The sequence below is a fragment of the Pteropus vampyrus genome, unplaced genomic scaffold (genome assembly GCF_000151845.1).
Source record: "Pteropus vampyrus isolate Shadow unplaced genomic scaffold, Pvam_2.0 Scaffold387, whole genome shotgun sequence".
Classification (NCBI taxonomy): Eukaryota; Metazoa; Chordata; class Mammalia; order Chiroptera; family Pteropodidae; genus Pteropus; species Pteropus vampyrus.
In genome coordinates, this window is record NW_011889168.1 from 471,644 (window position 1) to 496,347 (window position 24,704).

The following is a 24,704-nucleotide window of genomic DNA, read 5'->3' on the forward strand; positions in this document are numbered from 1 at the left end:
CCTGCCTTCCTTCCTTCCTTCCTTCCTTCCTTCCTTCCTTCCTTCCTTCCTTCCTTCCTTCCTTCCTTCTTCCTTCTACAAACACTTGTTGAGTGTCTGCAATGAAATGGACTGGTGTTTCCAAACACCTAGAAGCAATATGATTGTCGATCATTGGAAAATAAATATGATGATAATATATTGTATAAATTGATTAGGAGTTCTAACTCCTTTCCCATCTCCATACTTCATGTTTCACAATTCAGGATTTTTTCTGGGATTTTATTCTTATCTTTTTCTTGTTCTATGCTCCACTATTTCTTCAGGAGAGTTTTGTCTTTTCTTTTTTCTCTTTCTGATTACCTGCTCTTTTCCCCTTTCCACATTTTATTACCAGTAGTTGATGGTGAGCTGGGGTGGATTTACCGTACAGCTGATTACCCTTATGCTTTATGGTCCCTATGTCAGTTTAAAATGCTTTTAGATGTTTCAGTCCCTTTTGGTTCTCGTTTTAAATAAATTACCAGCTTCATACTAAATCTTGTATTTGTAATTTTGCAGTCCTTTTTCTTAAAAAGGGCACCTAAATTCTATAAGCTTCAGGTCCTTCCAAACTTGGATCTGCCCATGGTTGTTATTAATTATTAACTTGTCGATTACTATTTAGGAGAAGTAAAGGGCATTTCTTGCACAGGAGTTCACAGTCCTGTTCCAGAAACCAGCTTCCAGTCCATCAGTGACAGCGGAAAAAGGCACTGGGCTTCCTCTCATATCTATCAGTCAGATTTGAGTGCTTTTAACACCAAAACTGACCAGAAACATTGCATTATGGCTCTAGTGCCTTTCCAGATGGTTCACAGATGCAAGTCTGGCTCAAGATAAACCCTGCATACAGACTGTGAGTTTTGTGAGTAGATGAGAAAAATTACTTCCCAAGGATTCTTGAGCACTCAGAACCACATCATCTTTGTATGTTTAGCAGTATCCCATGAGTTACTTAATAGTCCCTATATCAGTTTTAAATGTTTTTGGATATTTCTTATAAATTTTGTTAGGACTTATACATTTTAATATGTTACCTGCACACTTATATAGCCAATACTTAGCATCTTCAGTATTATTCCTATTATATAATGTAATAGCTCCCAGAAGAGTGCAAATTCTAAATAACATTCCTCAAAATCAATTCCATATTAACAGAATTATGTTTATTTTTGTATAAATATCTTTGCACAAAGAATAGAAACATCTTAATATATCTCCCTTTTATCATTAACGTACATAAAACAGAGCATAGCTTACAGTCACGAAATCCCTATTCCTGTACACTCACCAATTAAATAATTTTATATACTGTGTTTTTAGTTAAGAGGAGGAAAAACTCACTCATTCATAAGTAATATAATGGTATCTTTTACATGTTCTGGCTTCATCATTCACCATCTATCATCAAGTCCTTTTTGAAACTCCTTTCATGTGTTCTGTGACACTATTGGATCCTGAATTTTTATTTCACACTGATTGATTCTTTTCTATTCATTTCATTGTGCCCATATTCTTCTGAACTTCTAGTTTGAAATATCGTCGAGGTTCAACTCTTCATCACTTTTGGGCTCTTATGCACTCTCTCCCTCTCTTTCTCATTCTAGGACTTCAGCTTTTCCTTTTGCATAGAAAATCCTTAAGTCTAGTTTGTCCTTTTCTTTCTCCGAACTTCTGTCCCATAGTTTATCTGCTTCTGGATATTTCACACTTGAATGTTTTGTTCTTACTTCATATTCAACATGTCCAAAAGCCTCCTTGCCCTCCAATCCAGCTTCTTTTCTTCACTTCCTTGACTCTCTTCTTGGCACCACCATCTTTTCCATCATTTTTGACGTATTCATTTCTATAATTTTTATATCCAGTCAACAGATCCTTCTAACTCCTTTTCGGAGCTATTCCTCTTCTCCATTCCCAGTGATTCCCCTGTCCCCAGGACAGAACCTTGATCCCTTCAGCTTACTAGGTTATGACCATCTTCCAGTGACTACCCTTTACTTTGGGCTCTCCCTTCATGTCCATCCTGGAGTGTTCTACCAGCCTTGTTTTTTAAAACACTTTCATCACCTTATTCTTCTGCTTAGGACCTTCAATGGTCTCTTACCAGCTCCTCAAGCTCCCCTCCACACCCCCAATTATCTGGCCCCAATTTTTTGGATAAGTGGCATTTCCCACTATTCCCAACACTGACTTGAGCTTTAGCCACATTGCTCTCTTGTCCTCAGTATAGACTAGGTTTATTTTGTCCATTTCTTCCCTGCTTTTGCTTTTCTTAACGTGGAAGTGCCTCTTTCTGACCATTTATATATTATTCATTCCTCAATACCTGATTAAAGATTCTTTCCTTGATCACTCTGGCTCCCCTTGGTTTTTCTCTCTTGTAGGGCTTGTAATCTATATCTAATAATTCACACTTATTTTCTGTCTCTATTTCTTGATGTTTTTTTTTTTGAGAATAACATTTCAGTTGCTGCATTTAGATGGTAGTTCTTACTCATGAGCTGATGCAAATGTAACAAATGATAGAAACACAGTGGCATAAGATTTTAAAATCTGCTCTTAACTGAGACTTTCTGAATTGATTCTTTTAAGGAGTGGGGAAAAAAAAGAGAAAAAAAGGCCTACCTCTAGGGGGCAATGCATACTTCAGAGTCTTTGGGCCAAAAGGATTTTTAAATGTCAGTCTAGTCCAATCACCTAAGATTTTTATCCTCTCGACAGCATCTCCTTAGTGATTATCTGGCTATTGCTTTGAACACCTCTAGGAAAAGGGAATGCTCTATTTCTCAAAGCAGCTCATTATGGTGCCTGGACTCAATCAAGCATTTTTGGAAACCTGTACCATATGCCAGGCACTGTCTAGATCACAGGGAAAGAGGTATATAAAGATGAGTAAGTAGTGTCCCTGCCCATAAGGTACCCCATCCTCTTGTAAGCAGTAATCAAGTGGGAAAATAATTGACATTAATACAGTGAAAGAAGTATTAATGTTATGAATATGAACAGTGTTTGGACCTTGAGAGGTAAGTAGGACTTTCACAGGTAAGTAGGACTTTCACAGGTAAGTAGGACTTTAAGAGGATGGAAAAAAAAATGCATGCCAAACAGAAAAAACTGGAGGAGCACAAATACAGAATCGTGAGACCATACATGAGCAGTGTTTAATTGAAGCCAATGGCAAGAGTTTCAGGGAAGAAAAGTAGTTGCCTCCTGTACCTCTAGGGATATGATCCTGGTAGCCATCGAAATCACTCTAATGTGTGTGATTTTTGTGCTTGAGTGAGCTGTGAATAGATACCTAGCAAGTGCACAGTAAAAACACTTTAGTCATAATGCTGGATAGTCCTCACTGATGAGAGAGTTTTTCCATGTTTTTTGAAACTAAGTTCCAAGTGTGATGTAGAAAGAGATATTTCCAAATAAGGTCTAAGCAATAGAAAACTCCCTTATATTTTTAACTGTGTGACGAGCTCCACTAAAAGAATCAAGAGCATGAGCCACCCTGAACTTGGTGCTGTATAAAATCAGCAGAGATTGAATCTTTGTCATGAGACAGAAAAGCCGTTTTGCAAAAAGATTGACTAATAATGTTTTGAATTTTGACAATTGAGTCTACACAATTTCCCTTTTTGCTGAAATACTTCACCCTGAAAAATCATAAGAGCATTTTAGGCATTTTAACCCAGAAATTGGCAGCACATACTAGTGGTTTTATAGTGATTAAGAAAAGCTTACATTTACAAATGCCATTTATTTTTGGTGCCTTAGTTATTTAGATACTCTGAGGTTCAGTGCAGGCTGAGCATTAACTTTCTCCCTTTTAGGATACTTCTTTGCCCCTATTTTACATTTTTTCTCAAAAATAAACTAAGTACTTTTATTTTATAAACTTTTTTATGTTGAGCACCAAATACAATAAATAAATACATTTATTTGTGTTCTGATTTTTTGGTATCTTCATTGTTGGATGCACTTTTTGGTTTATTTGACATGGTGAATTTTAGCATTTTGCTAATACTAATTGACTTGAATTTGTACATAATCCTCAGCTAACGTGAAAAATATATTTAACAATAGATTTAAGTATCGTATAATTATATTAATATAACTATAATATAATTGGATCTTATAGACAAATTATTGAGAAAAAGAAATGCAGAAGCCTGTTATTGGCAAATATTAGGTCATACAGTCTTTGTGCAGGTGTGACATTTTACATATGACAGATCTTGCCAGTATTTAGATTCAGGAGTACCCAGAAAGGCTGAGGTTATATCATAGTTTTATTTCATATACAGGGGTTTGCAAGAATGTAGACATTCAGTCAGCATTTGTTTGAAGACTATACTTGCATGTATATGAAATGGATAGATTTCATAATGAGAGTTACTTTTCATTTTGAGTGGTTAGAACTGCACAAAATGAATCAAAATAAGTTCTGTTACATTTTTAAATGTTGCAAGGTCTGAGACAAATTGATTATTAGGGCTGCTTTATCTTTTTATTTTGAAAAATATTTTATACTTTTACCAGCAATTTGTATTTTCATTGGATAATCTATTCCTTATTATGTTGTCATCTAATATTATGAATCAGAGCAGCTTAAAATCTTTGAACCATGACTTTGTCATCTCTGTTGTACTCTGACATCCTACACTAACTTAAATCAACATCTGGGTCTTTCTTACAGGTGCTCATTCACACTTTCCCCATGGATCCTCTGAGCTTTAGTTAAAAGCCCTTTTCTAGTTGTTGCTAGGCCAGAGTAATTAAAATCTCACTTTGTAGCAATATTTAATCGATTGATTAATTAAGAGTATCAATAAGAACATAAAAACCAGACAGTAAGCTTTGAGAGTTGACTTACATATTAACAATCTTCAAGGGTCACAGAATTGCAGCCTGTAAGATCTCAAAGGGACCAAAATGGAGATTTACAGGAGTCAAGTGAATTATCGCATACCACAAAATTCTTAGCGGCATAACATGACCTTGGACCCCAAAAATATTGACCAACAGAACAGTGCTCCTTCTATACCCTGCCTCACTGGGCTGCTCTATAGGCCATTCGAAGAACTATAGTAAACCTTATTATTGCTTTACTTTGAAGTTTGATGCTTTAAAACCTAGTGGATGTTATTTCACAGTAATTTATATTTTAGAATGTATTACATATAATGTTACTGCTTCATGAATATTTAAATTAAAAACATGGGGTACCCTATTAGGTCAAATGACTTTCATATAAAGAATTTATTTCCTTTTTTGAAAAGTCATTCCTAGTGTGTTTAGGATAATTCATAGTGATTGTTTGAATAGTTTAGATCAGTGGTCTTTAACTTTTTGGATCAAATGTCCCTTTGAAGATCTGACAAATGCTATTGGAACTTTTTACCAAAGCATATGCATATTTTTATGCATAGACTTTTCTTCCTTGTTCCAGGCCAACATCCAGTGTTATGAAAACTTCTTCAGTGCCACTGTCCCTGTAGCCCAAATATTTTGAGCTCATACTGAGACTTCACAGAAGTGGTGAAAAATAAGAATTAAAAGGATTTATTAAGTCATTAGACAGTTGCTAATCAATTTTTTAAATAGACAATGATACAAAGTCAAATGTAAGGCACCTACATTTCCTACATTAAGACCATTGATAAATAGAACAGTGAACCTGACATGGTTTGAAAAGGAATAATTTGGGAAGAAAACACTGGTAAAGAAAATGGAAGTCTGTGGTGGTAGATGTGATTTTTTAAAGTAGTTTTCCAAGGTTGGTATTTGCAGGTTTTATATATTGAAGTGAAGCCATCAATGTTACAGTCACACACCACTTAACAACAGAGCTATGTTCTGAGAAATGTATCATTAAGCAATTTCATCACTATGCAAACATCATAGAGTACACTTACACAAACCTAGATGGTATAGCCTACTGCACACCTAATCTATATGGTAAACCCCTGTTACACATGCTATTTGTCACTGACTGAAATATAATTATGCAGCTCATGACTATACACTTTACTTTCTGATTTAATATGCATTTGTGATAACTTCTAAAGATCATTGGTTATTGAAGCATTTGACAAAATTTAGACTCAAATGGAGAATTAAGTTATCTAATTTATCTGTCCATTCATTTGTCTCTCCAGTGACCGTATGAGACATAAGACCCCTTCTACGTAGTGGAGGTTATAACTATGACCCTGAAGTGTTCTTGGTGCTTGAGGTTGGTTCAGGGGCTCAGTGGTGACACAGAGAAGGGAGCAGGAAATGAGTGACAAGGAAAAGATTTCATGGAGGAAGTAATGCTTGACAGAAGTGCTATGCATTTTGGATAAATTCTGAAATGTAATGAAGATGACCTTTAAGGTAACCATTTCTAGATTGAATATGTTCATTGTGAGCTGTGGCTTAAATTAAAGACTTTTTCTTGCATGTGTTCATTCATTCATTCATTTTGTTCATTCATTTAATAAATATTGATGGAGTAGTCACTATGTGCCTTGAGCAAAATTTATGGTTTTTGCTCTGTTTTCCTGCTTTGGGAATATTGCTTCTAAAACTTCAGTATGAGCTGATGTTTGACTACTTTTTATTGTCCTAAAAGTATTCAATCCAAGAGTCCAAATATTCAGTTATGTAAGAATTCTGTTGACCAGAGACTACTTCACTGAATAATAGAAAATTAACTTTAAAAATTTAATAATGTGATGTATACTATACACATTACTAGGTGGTAACAAATGTAGAAGTTGAAGAAATGTCACTTTTAGGAATTAACAGGAAGAACTAGGGGAGTGAGCAGAGCATAAGCCAAGACTACATTAAAGCTTTGCTTCAATACTCTTAGCTTGTGCTCTAAGCATTGCTAACCTGGGACCCTACCCAGGGGGATTTATTACTGTAAATATTTGAACAATCTTATAAGAGATGAAATCAACTTTTCTAAAGTGTTTTGAGGTATAGTTTGTTGTTGTTGTTGTTGTCGTTGTTGTTGTTGTTGTTGTTGTTGTTGTTGCGGAGGATAGAGAAATACTGTGCTAAACAGGTCTCTTCACTGTAAGACTTATCGGGGCCTTTAATGTGTCAGTGTGCACCACATATTTTTCAGAAAGAGAAACAACATAAGATGTCCCAACTTCCATGAACATTGATATTCCCTGGACCATCTTGAGGACCAGTGTCCTATAAAACATTTTGGAAACTACTGCTTTAAACCATAGTGCAGTTTAGTGCTCAGAATTTGAGGACAGCAATGTGGGGCACCCTTGGTGTATTTTTAAGTTTCAATGAAACAATGGACCGAATAATGAATTAAGAGGTAATTGCATTTCCTAACTTGGGTGAGATCCATCTAACGTGAAGATGAATGCTGAACAATAATTAAATAAATTAGGACTGTCTAGACAACCAGTCTGTCCAATTCAGGGCAAATTAAAGTTAATTGTTAGCTTTCATCTATTTATCATTTGAGACAACACTGTCTTTGAGCTTACCAAGGAGATTAGAAAATTTGGCATTTTTAAAAGCAGAGAATTATTGCTGAAAGGAAATACAAAATATAGATGGATATAGAAATAAATAGATGATAGAGATTAGATTAGATAGATAAAGATAAATAGATAGATGATAGGAAGATAGATAGATGAGAGACAGGGAGAGAAAGAGAGAGAGAGAGAGAGAGAGAGAGAATGAGAGAGAGAGAGAGAGAGAGAGAGAGAGAGAGAGAGAGAGAGAGAGAGAGAGAGAGAGAGATGATAGATAGGAATGGTTGAATGTATCAGACAAATGTGTGTGCACGTTGATCTTCTCTGTTCTTTTTTGCTAAAAAGTACAATAGACCAGAAAATGTAATAGTAGTATTTAGAATCTGCTGACTAATAGTATTCATAATGTGCAAGGTAGCAATGTTTGCTAGGAAAAATAAAACATGATAATAGGGACAGAGTGTGACAGATGATTATATCACTTATCTACATTGACAGTAGGATCGCTGGACATTGTGTGTGTGTGTGTGTGTGTGTGTGTGTGTGTGTGTGTGGAATATGCTACAAGATGAGACACTAACTCATTGATTGTAGAAGAAAAAACAGAAATTGAATGGAAAGGGTGGCATGAGTGAAATGGACCAATTATTTTTTCTGAAATAGAGCATTGCTAATGTGCTTAAAGAGGTAAGGTAAAGGAAAGGTCCTAAAGAAAGCAGGGATAAGTGTGAAACTAGGTTCCGCAGTGACAGAATACTTGAGATTTATATCCCAAGAAGCAAAAGACCATTTCCTCGAAGGCTTCATTGCAGATATTATCAACTCTTTCTCCAGGTACACTATGTATGTTAAGTCATTTCCTGTACCATTTTTATGGGGACAATAGCTATTTCAGAACACTCGAAGCACTGCAGAATCCATGGGAATACAGTTTCCATGGGCGGTGGCTTTAAGAAGCTGGAGCTTGGTTTAGGGTTTCCATGGCAACCCCAGTGCTGGCTGTATACATCTCATCCAGGCTCTCCCGATCTAATAACCAGGATTACCATTGCCTGAACTCTCAAATGAGGTGTGCTTTTAGCATATTGCTTTTTTCCCCCTAACCTTCCTAATAAATCCATTAACCTATTTTATTTTGGTTTCTGTAAAGCCCAAATGATCAAAGAGAGAGAAATCAGGAGAGGAATTGTATTGTTTTAAACTCATCATCCCTATTTAAAATACTTAAACTGTAAAATTATTAAAGATTCATCTTGCCATAATACTCTCCCGTTTTCAGATTTTTACATTTTGAATATAGTCAGAATGTAGTGTCTGAGTGTATTCAGACACTACATACATGATATCCTCAAAATAACAACACTGAATGTGGTTCTATAGTGTAGCGGTTAGCACGTCTGCTTTACATGCAGAAGGTTCTGGGTTCATGCCCCAGTGGAGCCCTGGTCCATGGTCTACAGCCATGCCACCCTGAACAAGCCCGATGTCTGATCTCAGAAGCTAAGCAGGGTCAGGCCTTGTTAGTAATTGTATGGGAGACCACCTAGGAAGACCAGGTGCTGTAGGCATAAATCATAATAATAAAAGAAAAAATTAACAACAATACTAGCACCAATGAAGTCATTACTGAAAAAAAATATTTGCAGTTCTTTTTTGTCTTTATGAGATATACCATTAGAAGTAAACTATCAAATTACTAGGTTTAAAAATCACTTAGAAGAGTTCTTCTCCACAACCACTTGTATACATATTTAGGTGTAATTCATATAATTTTACTAATCTTATCCCTGGTGTTATTTTATTTCTCTTTCATCCTAATATTCAAACTACCATTTTTTTTCTTTGAAATATGTTTATTTCTGTAGTCCATATTTTTTGTAATAGGATTAAAAAGACAATTAGGTATAAAATAGCATTAGAAGTACAAAAAATGTAGATTTAAAAATAAGTGTGTAGCTATGTTTCTTTGGTACAAGTTTTCTGTTAATTTGGTAGCACTATATGTATTTGATAGCATCCATGAAGAAGAATTCTAATGTGAAAAAAATAATAAAGTGTATATACACATGTATTTCCTTACTCTGTGAGCAGAGAGGGCCTAGAAGCAACAGCATCCCAGAAGCAATGGGAACATCTAGAACCCAGATCTTGATTTCTAATACCATTCTGTAATAAAAGGAACCAAGGCTCATTGGAGAAATGACTGATTCTAGGGCTAGGACAGAGAAAGACAAGATGAGGTTGGAACATCTTGTAATACCAGAAATTAAAGAAGTGTTCAAACAGACACACAGAATGATGGGGACATGTCAAAAGGACACAGGAGCCAACTGAAAGAGCTCCCAATGACCAAAGCTGGAACAATTTGAGCAACAAAATAAATAACATGGTATTATAAAAGCAACGATTGAGTCCATACTGATATAAATAAATGATTAAATAAATAAATGGGCGGGGAGAGACATCTCCTGAGCAAAAGAATTCTAAATAATTTATGTCACTACTTCACTCTCAAGGAAGTGGGACATAACTCTCCACTTCTTCAATGTAGCTTGTGCATAGACTTCCTTCTAAAGAGTACAGCATAGAAAAGGAGAAAAAAAAGAGTATGTTTACGGTAGAGAAACCTCAGCCAGGTGATCAAGAATAACATCAGTTGTAAGTCATGGTGATAGCATGCACCCTTGATATAATATTAATCCACAACATTTTCTCTACTTTTCTGATATTTTTATACTGGTTTAAAATCAATCTGCTATTAAAATTTTTATTTATGGGTGAAAACTTGTTCTCGGCATTAAGCCAATGAATAAAGAATGAAGCATAGTTCCTATCTTTGGTGACTTTAAATCTAGTGGGAAAAACATAATCTAGCAAGTATGTAATACAGATATGAAACCATAGGAGGTGATTATTGGGGGGTTTTAAGTTGAGAAAAACACAGATATACTGAGCGCTGGTTTAGCCAGAGGAAGTTTTCAGAAGAACATACTCTTCTGTTTATACAATCAGGATTTCTGGAAGAGGGGCACATTAAAGGTTGATTTAAGGGTTCAACAAGTTCTCTTAAATATGATTTGATTATCATCGAAAAATTAAAAAATATGTTTTAAAAATTATTACATCTTGTCAACTAACTATGATAATGAAAGTATGATACATAATGTAATATATGATACATTATAAAATTAGTGGTTCAATTAATCACAATGTGGTCAGAATATTAGAAATACAGCAAAATCAATGGACTGTATAGGAAGCCCTGTGTTCATTTTATGTGTAGACCTGGTTTAATCTTGGATGTTTCACATTTAAATATTAATATGTTCCTCAATTTTGTTTTCCTTTTTTTTTTTCTTTTAGGATTGTCTGCTGCTAAACTGTTAGCTGAACATGAAGCTAATGTTTTGGTTTTAGAGGCCCGGGACAGAGTCGGAGGTAGAACATACACTATAAGGGTAAGTGATTTAAATACTCACCAAAGAATGACATCCTCTGACCTTCAGTAGCTTACATTCTGCTGAAGAAAACAAATGTGAACAAATAACTTAAATATAATGTCATAATTTCCATGCTGGAGACCTAAATAGAGTATGTAGTGTCTAGGTGGGGTTATGGTCCAACCAACCACACACACCCCAACACGCACACACACACACACACACACACACACACTTAGTATGGCTTCCTTGTTTATCTATCCAAGAATTTACAACTTAAAAGAAGTGTGGGAACAGTAAGCAGAAATAAATGTAGCTATTGGTCTGGGAGTGAGGAGACTGGGATTTTGGCCCCTGTACTGGCCTGACACTGTCTTATCCTGGATAGGTCCTATTACCACTTTACATCTCAGTTTTCTCATCTGAGCTGTGAGATACAATTGAAATGTACTTGAAGCTCCCTTTCACCTCAAATTTCTAATTGAAGGCAGTGTGTTGTAATTCAAAAGAAGGATTACATATTCTTCCTGTACAACCTTATTAGATATGATTCTCCTATAATTTTCTGAAAAATATTCCTTCGTTTTGGAGATAATGAAGTTGAAATGTCTGCAGAGCTAATAGGGTTGCATGATTGTAGCCTCCTCAAGGCTGACTAATTAAGACTGAGGTGCAACATGGCAGAATATGGTATTACAGTTCTAGTATCCTCATGCTGAACCTGGGGCACCTCTTTTAGAATGTTTTACTTTGTAAAGAAATATTCTGTAAATGCCTCACACTTTTTACTGCTTCACTTAAATCATTTTCTTTAAAGATAGTGTAAGTGTTCTAAAGGCATCACATTTCAAAACTCCCAAGAATTCTCTTGCTGTCTTTGTTAAAATCTAGAAATTTATGGGAGTGCTCATGCCAGTTTTGTTATTCATAGCTTAAGCAGGATGTTGGAGACTAAAGAAGATTTGGAGGACAGCACCAATAGTTAGTAAAAGGGAATGTAAGGGTTACATGAGGGACAGATTAAAGAAGTCGAAGGAGCACTTCATTTCTGGTATCATAACAGAATGGAAACCCTAGTTAATTCTCCCCATTGAAATAAGTAAAATGCTGAATAAAATCTATATGCTGCTCTGACATGGAAGTTAAACATTTTGTAGATCTTCTAGATGAACAGATATCTCAAGCTTATCACATCTAAACTGAAATTGTGATCATCTTCATCAAGAGCACTATTCCAGCAGCTTTCCCCATATCAGAGGATGGCAAATTAAAAAGAAAAAAAAAAGAAAAGAAAAAAAAAACTTGAAGTCATGCTCAACATTTATTCCATCAGGAAATTATTTTGGCTTTGCCTTCAAAATATATCCAGAATTCAACACTTCCCACCACTTTCATGGCTACCACCTGATGGGAGCCTCCATCATCTCTAGGGCAGATTGCTGCAATAGCCTCCTAACTGCTTTCCCTGCTTTCACCCTTGCACACTATAATCTAGTCTTAGTGTAGCATTTATAATGAGCCTTCTTAACCTAAATCAGCCTTGATACTTACCTGCTGAAAACCTTCCAAAGGCTCTCCTTCTCACTCAAAGTAAAAGCTAGTGACCTTACTATGCCTTGTGAGGCTTTCCATAACTTCCCCTCAGTAACTTCTCTAACCTCATCTCCAATTCTCTTTGCCTTGTTCACTTTGTTCTAGCCCCACTGGTCTCCTATTTCTTGAACACACTAGGCAGACTTCTGTTTTAGAATCTTTGCACTGGCTCTTCCTTCTGCCAGGAATGCTCTTGTCCCAAATATGCATATGAGTAATTCCCTTACCTCCTCCAAGTATTTATTCAATTATCACCTTTTCAAGGAAGCCTACATGTCCCTTGTATTTTAAAGTGAAATCGTCCCTGCTCTCCTTGGCAGTTTCAGTCTGCCTCATCCTACTCTAGGTTTTTTTTTTCTTTGTCATTATTGTTATTAACTCTAAGATATTTATTATGTCTGTGGTTCATTTTATGTCTCTTCCTACTAAATATAAGCTCCTTGAGAGCAGAGATCTTTGTTTTGTTCACCTATGTAACAGAAGCTCCTTGAAAAGTAGTTGGCACCTTGTAGGAGGAGCTCAAGATATGTTTGTTTAATGAACATATGAATTCTTAAAACAAAGTGAAAACATAAAGCCTAGGAAGCTCAAAATTTGACTTTCACTTTGAATGCCCGCTGAATCCTGAAGACTCTGCAGTTGTACTGTGATGGCTGTATGTAGTGCAGAGAACAGGAGACAAAGCCTAGAACCTGTTGAAGGTAGGGAATTTTAATAAGAAATACTCCAAATTGGAATCCTCTGTGATATATTTTGTATGTTAAAGTGAAAGAGAAGTAAATCTTACTATTTAGAAAGGGAGAAAAATAAAACTTGCTCTCATTCATGGTTTCCATTCTAATTTATACTACCTCTATGTTATGAAAAACCTTAAGCAAAATATTTAAAGTGCCAAGGTGGCTAGCCAAAAATCCTTTCTACCCAGGCTCAAATAACTTACAAAGAAAAAGTTCCAAGGAAAATGAGCAACTCACAGTCTAAAATGACAAAATATACAGGGAAACAAGGCACTAAAAGAGATTAAGCAGAAAAAAATGATCCAGAAAGATTTTGTAGGAGTTGAATTGTACACAGAATAAAAAATTAATGTTTATCATTTTTTAAAGAAAAGAAGTGCTTAGAACTAGGAGCAGGTGAAAATAAACTAAAAAATGATCAAGTAGTTTAGAAAATAATTTCTAGAAAAGAAAATGTACTAATTAAAATGAAAACACTCAGGTAGATTAAACAGTACATTAGAGCTGAAGTGACTGAACTAGATATGAAAAAATTATCTAGAATGCAGTTTAGAGATAAAGACTGGAAAATATGTTGCCGGGGGTATGAGGGGAGCAGCTAAGACAGGGAAGATAGTGTTACAATGGTATAAAAAAAATGACTGAGGATTTTCCAACATTGTTGGAAGACACTTGGAAATCTAATAGGTCTAAAGCATGATAAATGAAAAGAAATTCTCACTCAGACATAGAGAAGTTATATTATACCAAAGAAAAGAGATTGCATAAACAATTATTTTTTAGAAACAAAAAAAGACTAATTTACATACTCTGAAAAAATTAACAATTAGACTTATAAGCGACTCTTCAACAGCAAAAATGGATGCCAGAAGATAGGAAAATATCTTCACTATTCCGAGAAAGAGAAACTAACCAGAATTTCTTACTTGCTGGAACTATCTTTTTTGTCAGACTGACAAAAGTAGAGAGATTAGGACCCAGATCGGAGGAAATTATAAAGAATGTGTTTCAAGCAGAAAGAAAATAATTACAAATGAAAGTTTTGAGATTCAAGAGAGGACAGTGAGCAAAGACATCGGCAAATATTTAAATAAAATTCAGCAACATCAACAACAGAATAAAACAAAATAATGACAAAATTGTTGGCTGACAAATAAACCTTAAACAAAGTACTTTTATAGTTTTACAGATTGAAAGAAGGGCAATCATACTTGAAGCACGAAGGGTTTTATATTTTTCAGTAGAAAGATAATATATTAATAATATATTGATAAGCTTTATATTAAGTATGCATGTGAATATAGTTAGGAAAGGTTTAAAAGAATTGGCCTGACTGTATAACTTCCAAACAAGTAGAAGAAAAAATTTTAGAAGAAAACCCTTAATCTAAAAGAAGTAAAGGAATCAGGGTGGAGGGGAACTGTTAAAGTGGGACAAATGAATATTCATAATATAAAATAAGAGGTAAAATTAAGCCATTTAAAAATATATAATAAGTATAAATGGGCTAAACTTGTCAATTAAAAGAATAAAAATGTCAAAAGAAAACTAACTGAAAGATAGAAAAAGATAAATACTAAGTTGTTATAACTATACTGATATCAGACAATAAATTTTAAACAAAAAATTTCTTTGAAAGGAGTGTCAGTACATAATGATAAAAGACTCAAAAGATTGAACTTGTGTACACTAAATAAAGTAGCTCAAAATACAAATCAAAAAATTAATAGGAATCAAAGATAAATGCCCAATAGAATAGGAGATCTTTAACATCCTTTTCTAAGTTAATAATAAATTAAGCAAACAAAAAAGACTGAGTACAATCTTATTCTAATGAACATATATAAAATATGCATATGACTTCTTATAGATTATATGCTTTTTAAAATATTTTTTTATTTTTCAGTTACAATTGACATACAATATTACATTAGTTTCAGGTATACAACATTGTTTTTAGAAATTTATATAACTTACAAAGTTATCACCCTGATAAATCTAGTACCCATCTGACACCATACATAGTTATTATACTATTATTGACTATATTCCTTATGTTATAACTTACATGCCCATGACTGTTTCGTAACTGCCAATTTGTACTTAATCCCTTTCCCTTTTCACTCATCCCTCTAACCCCCCTCTGGCAACCCTCAAAATGTTCTCTGTATCTATAAGTTTGTTTCTGTTTTGTTTGTTTATTAATTTTGTTCTTTAGACCTCATATATAAGTGAAATCATATGGCATTTGTCTTTCTCTGTCTGACTTACTTCATTCAACACAGTACCCTCTATATTGTTACTGCAGCATTATTTACAATAGCCAAGATATGGAGGCAACCTGGGTGTTCGCCAGTGGATGAATGGAGTATTACTCAACCATAAAAAAAAAGAATGAAATCTAGATTATGTGTTCTTTTCATGCAGGATAATTTTTGAAAATTGACCATGTGCTAGGTCATAAAGTAAGCCCTAAGAATTGTTATCATATAAACTACATTCTTTGACCATGATACAATTATGACACAAAGATAACTAAACACATTCCAGCTGTGAAAATTAAAACACGACAAAATTTTTAGAAACATGGATTTAGAGCGGAATTGTAATGGCAATTTGAAAATATTTAAAACTGCACAGTAATGGAAATACTACAATAAAGTTGTGAATGTAGCTAAAACAATATTTAGAGAATAATTCTCTAAACAGAAGAGAAAAAAGCTCAGTATGAATAAGCTAAGAACACAAAGAGTTAGAAAATTAAGAGTATAATAAATCCAAAAAAGAAGGAAAGAAGAGCATAAGTCAATGTTAACAGAAACTAAATACTGAAAGGTTGATTCTTTGAACAGATTTATTTAAAATAAACAAGTATCTGATAAGATTTTTGAAGAAAAAAAGAGACATCCCAAATAAACAATAAAAGGGATACAAGATCATATATTATAAGAAAAGTACAACTTATCAAAATTAACACTGATTTAAGAAGAAATAGAAAATATGAGTAGTGCTTTAGCTTCAAAATAAATTGAATCTGTAGTTTAAGATTTTTCCCACAATGAAAACACTGAGCCTAGATAGCTCTACAGGTGTGTTATACCTAATGTTCAAAGAATAGACAATTTTATTTATATATGAACTCTTCTAGAGAATAGAAGAAAGCATGATTACTAACTCATGAGATTAGCAATACTCTAATGCAAAAAAACAGACAAGATCTGTAGAATAAAGAGAATCACGAGCCTATCTCAATCTCATTTATGAACATAGATATAAAAATCCTAAACAAAATGTTAGCAAAGCATATCCTGCAATTGAAAGATAATATCAGATTGGGTTACCCCAGGAAGGCAAAGTTGAATCATAGCCGAAATCAATTTTCTGTAAATAACAGATTAGGTAAATTGTCCCAACCCTTTCACTAAGTATACAGAGACTAGACTAATTGCACTACACACACACACACATGCACACGCACACACGCACACACACAAATCTTCAAAACATCAGAGAGCTAACAAGATAGCGAAGAATCACTGGGCCAACTTTGGAAGGAAAGATTGACTTACTCTTCCCCTGTGAGTGTTAGGGTGTGTGGGGGGAGAGTTTGCTGACCATTGAAGAAGCAAGTGAGAAGTCGAATAGTACTTTTAAAAGTTTTACAAATCTAGGGCAACTGAAGGTCAAGTCCAGAGTACAGTAAAGTGTGTGTGTGTGTGTGGAGGGAAGTATTGGTAAACTCTTTGTGCTTTGAGTTGGACTGCGTCCTAGGACTAAGGGCAAACTGCAAAAGGACTAGGCCATGCGTGCATTTCAGCCCAAGTTCAAATCATTTCAGGCACAGAAAATGCAATAAAGTTACCTGCTGTTGTTTGCATCCCCAGGTACTGGGCAGAAGCAGACAAATCCTCTCTGAGAAAGATATCTTCCTAAGATTCAAGTTATATTCATTCTTTTCCAAATTCAATGAGTGGCATGCAATAAAAAATAATCAGGCAAACAAGAATAGGCAATGTGGATGAGAGCTGATATAAACAACAAAGTAGAAACAGATCCATAAGAAGTTATTACAAATACATACAGGAGTTATAACTCACCATATTCAATTTATTAATTAAATCATTGGAGAATGTGTTAATAGAAATGCTGGAAAAAATGTAGAATTGCATTTAAGAGGGAGAAAGTAAATTTCAGTTAAAGAAGGAAGGCTCGTGTATTTATAAACTAATTTCTAGGTATACGAACATTTTTATACCTTTTTATATTCTTCCTATGATGCATTGTTCCCTGCAAGTGTTTTAAAATCAGATCAAGGGTGCATCAGTGTGGGCCAATTTAAGATTTTATCTGTTGAAAATCAGAGAATTAGGCCTAATAAATCTCTGGGTGGCTCCCTTAGCAACAACCCTGAAGAAACACATAGAAAATAACTTAAATGTCTTGAAAAAGATCTAGAACAGTAGAATGTACTGTACAGTGTTTTTTTTATTCTTTATGCATGTTATTACTGAATCAGCCTCATCAATAACTATACAAATGGGATTGTTTGGTGATGAATGTCATATAGGGTTGTGCCCAATTCTTGAGTGGAGGTGAAAGGATTGCTATTTTCAGTTGCAATTTGTCGGTGAGATGTAAGGCACATTTAAGTTATAAAAAAATAAATTTTTTATAAGACATGAAAACTTTTTTTTCAAGTTTTAACTAAAGTCTTCTGGCCACTTTTTCTCTTTCTACAGAATGAACATGTTGATTACGTAGATGTTGGTGGCGCTTATGTGGGACCAACCCAGAATAGAATCTTAAGATTATCTAAGGAGCTGGGTTTAGAAACTTACAAAATAAATGTAAACGAGCGTCTTGTACAGTATGTCAAGGTAAGCCTGATGTTTTACTGAAGGGACTAATGGGGGTAGTATTGTATTTGAGAAAACATTTGTTTTTATTTTATTTTAATTGCTTTTTTTCAAAGCAATTCTAAAAATAGGCTCTTGGCTTTAGTGTTCTGCCTTTTTTTCTTTTTCTTTTAAAAAAAAAAGTCCCTGTGGACTCCTGGAATCACTGCAAGGAGTCATGCCTCAGCTTGGCCCTCCTCTACATCACTCACTGTGGCCCTTGAAGGCTGCACCCCTACCCCCAGTCCAACAGGAGAAGGAGTAGGAGGCTCTCAGTTTCTTTCTCTCCCCTTCCTTGGGCAGGAGGAAGAGGAGCAGGGTGGAGAGGTGGGAAGAAGGGGAGGCGGTGTGACAAACAGTCTCTCTCTCACACACACACACAGCCCCAGGTAGCCCCTGAGGCATCTATGATGCAATTCTAAGCCCCCACGGAACACAATAGTTTGAGGCCACTTTTTTCATCCTCCTTACCTGACATTTCCTTACACGCCTTGATCATTTCCACTGTCCTGAGCCTTGACTCTGGGGATGTCTACCTCGGTTGTTAAATTTCCTACCATTTAAACAAAAGATTGTTTAAACTCTAACTGTTGATATCCACTCAAGAAACAGTAGCTGTTGTCAGTGTTATTATTTCTCACTAAAGCCAAACATGGAGCAGTTGGGGTCTGGAAACATGCCTTGAGGTTAGGTTTCCCACTTGACATTGCAGCCCACTTCCTGGAACTAGCATTGCCAGGGCAGGGGTCAAGGACCTGAGAGTTAAGGATATTTGTAGTGGATGTATACCAATGCACAATCAGAGAGATCAGAAATCTTGAGAAACAGATAGCCAGATAGTTTGAGATGCTTGGAAGAATCTGGCAGTGACACAGGGGTAAAAAACAAACGAGTAGCCTTTAGAAAAACTATGGGTTCAGAGGTCAATGAAGGAATGAAAAAAGTATAAAAAATTATGCAAAGTGTTTAGGAATGCTGGCTTCACTAGGCCACGGCAAATAGGAAAAACCTCCTTGCTTCCCCACTTTCTCTTTTCTGCACGGCATGGTGTTTCTCTGAACTAATAAGTAATAACAGCAGTAAGAGTAATAGTGGCTACATATTGAGAACTTTTATGTATTTGTGTATTAGTCCATTTAATAAAGGAAGAAACTAATTAAAACAGTCATATAAATTCACTCTCCAGTCCAACTGGGAAGGAAATAAATCTGATGACTATCCTAGAATCTCAGCAGACTCATGCTTATAACCTCTTCCTCCCTAACATTTAGGTGCTGAGAGATTTTTATTTTCCCTGGAACCTCACAATAAACAAGTGCTTTTTATGCATCAATATTCATTAAATGCTTACATCCACCTTGGTAGGTAGGCACAATTATCCCCATTTTATAGAGGAGAAAACTGAGGTTTGGAGAGGTAGTAAAACTAGTAACAGTCTGTCTACACTGACTGCATGCTCTTCATGATCTCAATATATGGCCTATGAAATGAAAATGAGGGTCCTGAACAAAGTGTTCTGGGCCTCTGATATTTGGCTGAACACATCCATTGTAAGGTATATCTCCATATACTTCACTGAATCCCAGCTCAAATGATGAATAGATACAGTTATTGAAAGACCATGTATCTTTGTATCTTTCACTTTCTTACTCTTCTCTCTGTTCCATGTTCCTTTATATACATTTTGAAAAGGAAAAACTGAAAATTTGTAGCTATGTCCTCCACCTAAGTACCTGCTAGTCTCCCACTCTAAAACTTGATGCAAAGATCGAGATTTTGAAAACAACACCCAGTCAGCTTTTGTGATAATTCAACTCATTGTTCCTCAAGGAGAAGGGGTTTGAGGGCTGTGGGGGTGGGGTGTGAAATGTAAAAGTGCTGTTTGAGAATTGTGACTTTGCCTGAAAGTTATCAACAGATCATGGCATGCTGGCCAGCCTTCCTGACAGAACCTTAACAAGTTAGGTAAATTTAGTTCAGCCTTTCTGATGCCTCTGGAATTTTCTGGGCTTCATGGGGAGGCTTACATTCAGAAATCTAGCTGTGATTATTCTATACTTTGAGAGGGTCCTGCTGCAAGCATTAGTAGAGGATGAACTCATAGAAAGACTTAAGGAAATGCTACAACAAGTGCCTAAGTAAGGGAAGAAATATATTAAGAGTAACATCCAGAGTCACTTTCTATGTTGCTGCTGCTGAGTCCCTCTGTCTAAGGTTAGGGCCACATATCCTATTCTACAGTCCTATTCCTAAGAAACAGCTTTCCATAAGGTAAAGCCACTAAACTGCCATCACGTTCCTCTTTCCCCAAAATACAAATATGACTGAGCTGTCACATAACCTACTAGAAATGGCATCTCGTGGCATTGGACTTGGTAGTCTGAGGCTGCTTTCAAGAATGTAAGGCATTATTAAACTCTGGATCTTTGCCATGCATATCAACACAATAGTAATATTCTGTCATAATTATTGAACATGCAGCATATAGCAGGCTTGGTGCTAAAACTCCTGCTTAATCTACACTTTGGACAACAAAGAGCGCACTGAAATTGCAGCCACAGTGGTTGATACCTCAAGGTCAGCAGCACTCCTGTAGTGATGACAACCCTAGCTTTCCTTTACTGGAGATCCTCATATGTTTAGGCCCTGTGCCACAGTCTTCACCTCTATTATCTTTTTTTAATTCTCACAAGGACCCTAAGGCGGGGGCTCCATTTCACAAAAATGGACTGAAGCTCAGAAGGCAAGTAATCTACTTCAGCAAGTAAGGGTCACTGAGCTGGATTTCAGGTCAAGGCCTTTCCACTTTTCTGTGTTGTCTCTTACCATGCCAGATTCCCATGTCAGGGATTTTGGTATGGCTCTGAACTCCAGGAAGATTGCATATGGTTTGTACCTGTACTGGTTTTCTTCGAGGGCTCTCTGCTAAGAGTCATTCTGTGTCCTTCACTATGTCCCTGAATATGATGCTAAGGATCATTTTGCTCAGACCTTAGGCCTGTGAGTCTGGAAGAGCAATGTAGCTATCTGCTATAATACAATCACTGTGTCTTGATTATTGTGATCAATGTAGTAACTGTAAAACAGTCATTTAAGTGCCAGACAATGAATGTTGAAGTTCTATTTTAGATTTTAGTACTTATAAATAAGCACATATTTAAGATACTTAATACTGTTCTTGTCATTTAAGATGTAATCTCATCTAATGAAAAGATGGAGAATATAAATACCATTTAACCATCCTCTCATATACTTTAACCTGCCAAAAAACATATCTTTACCCAAGGTAGACAGTTAAGATAAAAAAGTAGTGGGTTAGTTGGTGCCTATTTTATCTGAATGAATGCTTCATTTCTACTAGTGTTTCTAATTATATCATATTTCTACGATGACAATATAATCAATGTTTTTATGACAACCAGGAAACTATAAAGGGAGTAGGCCAGATTAGAGAAAAACAGGAAGATATTTAGTTAAATATTCCAGATAAGATCGTAAGTAAACTATACAGCAAAGAACAAGTCCACTTATTTAAAAATATCTAATTTCTCACTGTTCTGTCCACTTCTAGGGGGGAAAAATGGACTTTTTCCCAACATGATAGTGTAGTGCATTAATAATGCAAATTATAGTATCTCTCTTGACAACCCTGGTTTTTGCAATATAATACAGTGCATTCTTTTTAGTAAATAACAATGTAATGAAGTGGATGAATCACTGGAAGATTGCCACTGCCTAGTTAAACCAAGCAGTATTCTTTATGATCCAGATTGCTTCAGCTCTTCTATTTTCCCAATGTGCAGCCTGAAAGAATGCCTCAATTCAATTGTTTCTTCTGTCAGTAGACTGTGGTGCATGCAGTTTCAATCTACTTTAGGATGATAGTCAGTATTCACCAAAGAACTGTTTTTGATCTTGGCTAAGCAAGCTTGTGTTTACAGTGCAAGTTTTGACATGAACGTATGGAGTCTCAAGACTGAGCTGAGCTGAGCACTGGAGATAGATGTTTAATGGTATTTCAACTATTAAATGTTTCAGCCCTGTCCCTTACCCAAGAGACTATGTCCATTTCAGTCATAGAAGTTTCACATCATTATGCTAAATGCATTCTTCAGTTAAATAGTTACTGAGCAATCTACTCTGGACCAGATATTGTTCCAGGCTGGAAATACAGTGGTGGGCACATGATCAAAGTTTCTGCTCACATGAAGCTTGCAAGCTAAAGGGAGGAAATAAGTAAACAACAATAATAAATAAATAATATTAGCTAACATTTCTGCCTTTGTCCATCATGAATCTTGGGAATAGAATCCCCATTCTAATTCTGGTTTAATAGATCCTGGTTCTTACATAATAGTTTCTTAACTAGTTTCAACAGTGAATAGGTTGTATGAATGTCATAATTTGATACAGCTTCACTTGGGAAATTATCTGATTTGTGAAATTGATATAAATTAATCATATGTCTTTAATCAGAAAGGTGGATTTAAAGTGGCGTCAGCTAGATATGTTTAAAATGTCCTCTTTATTGATTCTTTTTCTTTGGGTGGTATAAAGAAGCGAGGAGAATTGAATGCCTCTTGGGGATTGATTGATACATTACTGGCATTACTAAATAAGATGCACCTCATTAGGATTGTTTTATGAATGAGTTTCATTGGTTGTGGAGATGTTTTGTTAAATTTTGCAGTGCCAAGTCTTGGGAAAGGAAGGAGGAAATCCTTGATTTTTTTTTTCTTTTCATCAGTTTCTCCAGATCATAATAATGTAGGTAGTGTGTGGAAATGGAGAACACTGCCAGAGATGGAGTGAGGTATTTTACAGAAGATGCTTTGAAGGAGAAATTGGCACATTCATGCATTTTCACTTTCTCCTTGCCTTTCACACAGTCTTTAAATAAAATTAAAGACTATAAATATATACCACACATTTATTTTTACAGAATAGTGTGATAAAGATATATTTGAAACAACATAAGCTTCTCTGATAGTAACAGCTTAGCAAGCAATTTTTCCTTGTATTTATTCTATTCTTCCTACAGCCATTTACTCCAATGACCGAAATCAAAGGCTTTTCAGATTATGCGTGTTCCAGAATGCTAAGTGATTGTGTTGTTGCTGTTCTTGTTCTTTAGAGGTGAACTTTGGTTTAACCAGTAGGCTATGTTGAAAGCAGAGGATGTGTTTTTTTTTTTTTTTTTTTGGTTGTTTGTCTTAATGTTTGCCAGGTAAACCTGCCTTTGACCCCTTGCTTATAATAGTGTGTTCCTTTTGGATTAAGAATATTTCTTTTTAATATATATATATTGGTTAACAAAATCCAGTAAGTTTCAGCTGTACACTTTAACAATAAGGCACATATGTACTTTACACTGTGTGTTCACCTCGCATAGATAACTTTCTGTCAAAACATATTTGACTTCCTTTACCCGTCTACCTCCCCACTCCTCCCTACCCCCTACCTGATGGTAACCACTAGTCTACAATCCATGTCAATGAGTCTCTGTTTTTTTGTCTTGTTCATTTGTTTCTTTTAGGTTTCTATCTCACATATAAGTGATATCATGTGATTTTCAACTTTTTCTGTCTGGCTTATTTCACTTAGCATGATTATCTCGAGGTCCATCCATGTTGTCGCAAATGGCTTTCATGTCCTGACCACTGTGAATAGTGCTACTATAAACATCAGTGTGCGAATATCTTTTAGGATACAGGTTTTCAAGTCTTTGGGGTAAATACCCAGTAGAGGGATTGCTGGATCATATGGCAGATCAATTCTTAGTTTTCTGAGGAACCTCCATACTGTTTTTCATACTGGCTGTACCAATTGAAGTCCCACCAGCAGTGTATGAGGGTTCCTTTTTCTCCATATCCTCTCCAACATTTGTTATTACTTGTCCTCTTGATTGTACCTATTCTAACAGGTACAAGATGGTATCTCATTGTGGTTTTGATTTGCATTTCTCTAACAGCTAGCGATGGTGAACATCTTTTCAAATATTTGTTAACCACTTATATGTCCTCTAGGAAGAAGTGTCTGTTCATGTCCTCTGCCCATTTTTTCATTGGATTATTTGTTCTTTGTTGTTGTTGTTGTCATTGAGTCATATGAGTTCTTTGTGTATTTTGGGTATTAGGCCCTGATCAGAGGTATTTCTTGAAAATATATTTTCCCATTCGGATGGCTGTCTCTTTACCTTGTTGATGGTTTCTTTTGCTGAGCAGACGCTTTTTAGTTTGATGTAGTCCCATTCACTTATTTTAGCTTTCACTTCCCTTGCCTTTGAGGTCAAATTCATAAAATCCTCTTTAAGTCCAAGGTCCTTGAGTTTAGTTCCTATATTTTCTTCTATACATTTTATTGTTTCAGGTTTTATATTCAGGTCCGTAATCCATTTTGAGTTAATTTTGATGTGTGGTGTTAGACAACAGTCTAGTTTCATTCTTTTGCAGGTGGCTTTCCAGTTTTCCCAGCACCACTTATTCAAGAGGCTTTCTTTTCTCCACTCTATGTTTTTGGCTTTTTGTC

At 35.4% G+C, this 24,704-nt stretch overlaps 1 protein-coding gene across 1 annotated transcript in view; it reads left to right on the forward strand.

Moving 5' to 3' along the window:
* The window catches only part of MAOA (monoamine oxidase A), a 63,869-nt gene that overhangs the window by 1,845 nt on the left and 37,320 nt on the right, over nucleotides 1-24,704 (forward strand). Inside the window, exons 2-3 of the mRNA XM_011380022.2 lie at nucleotides 10,875-10,969; nucleotides 18,021-18,158. Coding sequence (XP_011378324.1) covers nucleotides 10,875-10,969; nucleotides 18,021-18,158 — 233 coding nt within the window. The remainder of the gene's footprint in view (nucleotides 1-10,874; nucleotides 10,970-18,020; nucleotides 18,159-24,704) is intronic.